At 43.8% G+C, this 4,608-nt stretch overlaps 1 protein-coding gene across 2 annotated transcripts in view; it reads left to right on the forward strand.

The window, feature by feature from the left end:
- Positions 1-4,282, forward strand: part of MIB2 (mindbomb E3 ubiquitin protein ligase 2) — a 35,411-nt gene extending 31,129 nt beyond the window's left edge. Inside the window, exons 16-18 of one of the 2 annotated variants that reach the window (XM_010290746.1) lie at positions 207-391; positions 1,180-1,245; positions 3,075-4,282. In XM_010290746.1, the coding sequence (XP_010289048.1) occupies positions 207-391; positions 1,180-1,245; positions 3,075-3,316 (493 nt within the window). In that variant the 3' untranslated portion in view covers positions 3,317-4,282. The remainder of the gene's footprint in view (positions 1-206; positions 392-1,179; positions 1,246-3,074) is intronic. The other variant, XM_010290747.1, reaches the window with a different exon arrangement.
- The last annotated feature ends 326 nt before the right edge of the window (positions 4,283-4,608 follow it).

A 4,608-nucleotide genomic window follows, 5' to 3' on the forward strand; every position in this document is an offset into this window, starting at 1 on the left:
TTTAGATAGATCCAGTCAGAATCGCAGCTACTGAGGCTGAGTTGGCCCTACTAGGGCAATGAAGGTTCACAAGTTTATGCTACCTGTCCATCTGCTGCTCTGTCTCCAGGCGGAGTATTTGCCAGGGATCACTGCAATTTTGTTTGGTTGCTGAAGGAGGACCTGGAATATGTGGCTCAAATTTTATTACATGTTCGTGGTTGCAGGGAACAGCAGGTTTCTTCAGACAGCTCAGCCATCACCTGCAGCCTTCGCCGTGTGCACACCACCCCCAACACAATGACCAACCTTAGTGTCTCGAGCATGGCAGTCCCCACAGAGTGCCTAGTCTGCTCAGAGCTGGCCTTGCTCATCCATTTCTTCCCATGCCAGCACAGTATTGTGTGTGAAGGTAAGTCCATTCTGGTTTTTTTCCCTTTTTAAAAAAAATTTTCTTTCCTATTCCATCACATAGCTTCCCTAGCTGGACTCTCATAAATCGAGCTCTGTTTAGACACAAAGTTATTGTGCTGTTTGTGTCCTTAAACAACGCCAGCGTGATTTCAATGCCACCAGCTTAGATAAGATGTCCAAAGCTATCTATGAAAAGCACAGAGTGTTCTCGCTACCTGCTGATTGGGACCCCAGGCAGCTTTGCTGTGCTTATAGATGCCCTGGATAATTCAGAAGGGAAGCCAGGTGTTTCAGTTCTAGCTGGCAGTGCTTTATCCATCAAAAACCATCCTGAGAAGGATTTCCCTCTTCTCTGGCCTTTGTTACTCGTTTGCATTTCAGTTGTTTTAATGGCAGCCTGCTTAAACATGTCAGCAAGTTTATTATGTTGCAAGGCACTCACAATCTGACCACAGGGAACTTGGTAGGGACTGTGTGCCAGAGCTGCATCCTTTTCCGTCAGAGCAAAGGGCTGTTCTGATCGACAGTTGCAGCAGTTCCAGTAGCATAGAGCATGGAGGACTTAAATGTGTTGTATTTGCTACTGGCATTAGAAAAACTAAATCAAGAGGCTAGGACGTGGCTCAAAAAGAAGGCAGTGTCCTCACTTCCATGCAGAAACAACCTCTTAATCATCCAGGGAGGTTTCAGGTTGTTTAAAGCTGATGTTCTTGAGTCTATTGTCTTCCTCTTGGTTCTGGCATCAGTGGGCTTAATTGTAATCTCTTCTTGTATTATTCATGGTAGAATGCTCCAGGAGAATGAAGAAGTGCATCAAATGTCAAGTGACAATAACCAAAAAACTGAAACAAGGTATGTTTGCTGTTCCTACTGTTAAATGCTGTGGGAAGGGTCTTGCACAGCATTAGTTTGAGGAGCATCAATGAGTATCAGTGAAATAAGCAAAAGGGAAGGAGTTGGTTGTTGTTTTGGTTTGGTTTTTTTGGGGGGTGTGTGTGCCTGTTGTTTTGACCACCTGTAGAGAGGAAAAGGTAGATTCTCTCCGGCCTCATGGGCCAAGCTCAAGCTGTATAAACAAGAGAGGACATTTGAGGAAGCTTGTCCTGTGCCTGGCTTATTTTGTGTGTTGAAAGCAAATATCACGTTCTCCATGTGTCAGTCTAACTGTTTTCACAAGTGGTGATTTAACAGTGAAAATTTGTGAGAAAGCAAAAATCACATCGTGTCAAGGCCTTGCTTCTCCCTTGGCTGAAATTACAGTGCTTATGCAGGGCTGGCATTAGCCAGCTCTCCAGGAATCATTGAGCTGGATTGTTTTGATAAAGCTCTTTAGCCCAGTTTTAAGCAGCTTGTCTTCTGTCCACATTACTCAGCGTCCAGAATGAGCAGTGTTATGCATGTCAGCAAGCTAGAAGCAGGTTTGTGCTTGCCTTTGAGTTGGTGCAGGTTGCCCACTGAAGCTTTTTTTCCATAGCAATTGTGAGAGTTGATGTCTTTCTGGCTAAGATCACTCTTAGGGCAAGTGCACATGAAAAGAATTGCATATCCTGCTGTTCATGGCTTAGTATTGTGGACTCCTTTGTTGGAGTCAGGCTGTCATTTTGTGATCTGATGCCTGGACAAAAGCATAGGGGAACCAAGAATCTGTCACATGACATTGGACATACACAGCTGGCAAAGACAGAAATCCTCTCTGGAATGCCATAATGCAAAAAATAGCAAGTTTACCTGACAGTAGGCAGGAGCATTTGTCTTTGCTACAGACTGGCAAGAAAATAATGATGAGAGTTCCAAATGAGATATTTGCATGCAGATTTCTGCTGGAGGAGGAACATCAAGGTCTCTGAAAATATCAGCAGGACTTCCCTATCAGTGATGTCTTCAGCATTTGCCTTTAGCAAGCTGCCCATCCCCAAACTTGCTTCACCCTTATGGATTTGAAATCACTTCTTGCACCACTGAAGTGCAACTAATTCCAGAATGTTGGGGAAAGGGACATCTGTATTGAAGTGTAAAGCTACCTAATCAAAGATTGAGGAGCAGAAGATGAGCAGTGGGCTGTATTAAGCTGAAACCAGAAGGAGTCCATTTACCTAAGCTGGCAGTTGTCCAGGATTTGGGGTTCGCTCATTTCATAGAGTTGACCAAATGACTGTTTGTGTAGCTTCATGTATGCAAAAGTCAACCTAAGTGATCAAATGGTTTCTTCTTGTTTTACCGCGTGTGTCCTGAAAGACTTAACCCGAAATTTGAATCCCAAATATGAACAGGAGGTTGAGTGAACATAGTACTCATAGCACTGTAAGGATTCCCAGACTGGTATGGCAGAGTAGCACAACCAGCTTTGAATGTTTTTACTTGAAGGTAGCAGCAGCATATTCCAGAACACCAAGGCAGGACATTTCAGATAACGTTTTGTTTCTTTTAAAAAAAAACCAACCAAACTCAAACAAAACCACACACAAACCAGCTGAGCAACTAAACAGAGGAAAGCAACACTGTCCATCTGTAAAAAGCACCATCTCAGGCATTTTATTTGAGGAATCCCTGGATAAGACTCAGTGAAGAGACTTAAGTCTGAACTAATTGCTACTCTCGAGGGGCACAGTCTAATTAAAGAGACACTGCATGAGGCAGAGCACACTAGTGACTAACTCTCTTCCTGCTCTCCACCCCTGCAGACAGCACCGAGGTGGAGTGCAGCCCAAGCTCTGAATCCACAGATCAGAGGAAGCTCATGGAGGAGCTGCAGGACCGCTACCGGCAGATGGAAGAGCGCATCACCTGCCCTATTTGCATCGATGACCAAATCAAACTGGTCTTCCAGTGTGGACATGGCTCTTGCCCAGACTGCAGCACAGCCCTTACTGTCTGCCCCATCTGCCGGCAGGCTATCCGGGAGAGGATTCAGATCTTTGTCTAAGGATATGCTTGCTTCCCTTCCCATTCTCACCTCCCTCCTTTACTTCCTTTTTGTTTGCATTTTAGATGAGAAGTGCTAGTCAGGCTGATGTGTTTGGCTACCTGCAAAGCCATCCTGAAAGAGGGTACTTGGGCTACTGCTGTGACTCGGGTGGAGGTGGAGGGAGTCCCCTCTGCTTATAGTATCATAAGGCCAAGGAGCGATGCTTGAGGGCAGGCAGGCCCCTCACCCTGTGCTGCTGATCCATCAGAAAGACCTGAAGTAAAGAACACTGACCTGTCTACTGAAGGCATAAGAGACTTTCAGACTGGAGGCGAATAGACTTCCATATGCAGATGTTTTCAATGGCATCCAACTCCAGTGACTGCATCATGTCTGGTGCCCTACAGTGTCAGATTTGCAGCCTTGCATTGCTCTGAAAGGAGATGTTGTAAGAGGATGTACCTTGCACCTTGGCAGGCAATGGCAAAGCGTACGCTTGCACTTCATGTGAGGAGATATCGGAGAAGATCAGTCGTGGCATCCGTTCTCTCAGATGCCGGTCAGTGGTAGGGAGGTAATGTCCTAAGACAGCATGCTCTCTGAACTAGTGCTTGTGGGCTCATCAAGAACTTGGACTGACAGAAGCAAATCTGGATGTAATGAGATCCTAAAGACAGAGTGTGTGCCTTAGAGATAATGTAGTGAACACTGATTGGAGAAAATACGCTGTTACAACAAATATTTCTAACCTCTAAGTGACATTCTTCTTCCATTTTTTTTTGGCACAGCTGTGTGTTCAGAGACTCCTTAGCTTTCTATCCATAATGCCAAAGGCAGGTGTTAAATACTCCAATCAAAGTGTAAAGAAAATAAATAGTAATAACTAAGACGTGAGAAAAAGGGATTTCATTTTTGTTTCTTTGTTTTGCAGCAAAACTTAATAAAATAAAATATATATTTTCCTGAGCATTAAAATGAATGTACAATCAGTAGCTGAACTATGGATCCAGCTGTATTGTGTTGTACAACTGTCTGACTGAAGAAATATTATCCACTGAGTCCATCCTGTAAAGTAACTGTTGGTGGAAGTGGCAACCTGTAGGGCTAGTGTGCCATGCGTGTGTGTATGTATACATACATGTTTGCATGTCTGGTGTATATCTTTAGTGACACAATTATACAGAAGCATACTGTTTGTTACATATGGCAAGCAAGATTTAAACCAAAAATATTGTATTCCTCTACTATTTTTGTTCATTAGCAAAGAGGTGGCAAATCTTTTAAAAAAAATTTAACTTCCTAGAATATAT

Source organism: Phaethon lepturus, unplaced genomic scaffold (assembly GCF_000687285.1).
Source record: "Phaethon lepturus isolate BGI_N335 unplaced genomic scaffold, ASM68728v1 scaffold7857, whole genome shotgun sequence".
In the NCBI taxonomy this organism is placed as follows: Eukaryota; Metazoa; Chordata; class Aves; order Phaethontiformes; family Phaethontidae; genus Phaethon; species Phaethon lepturus.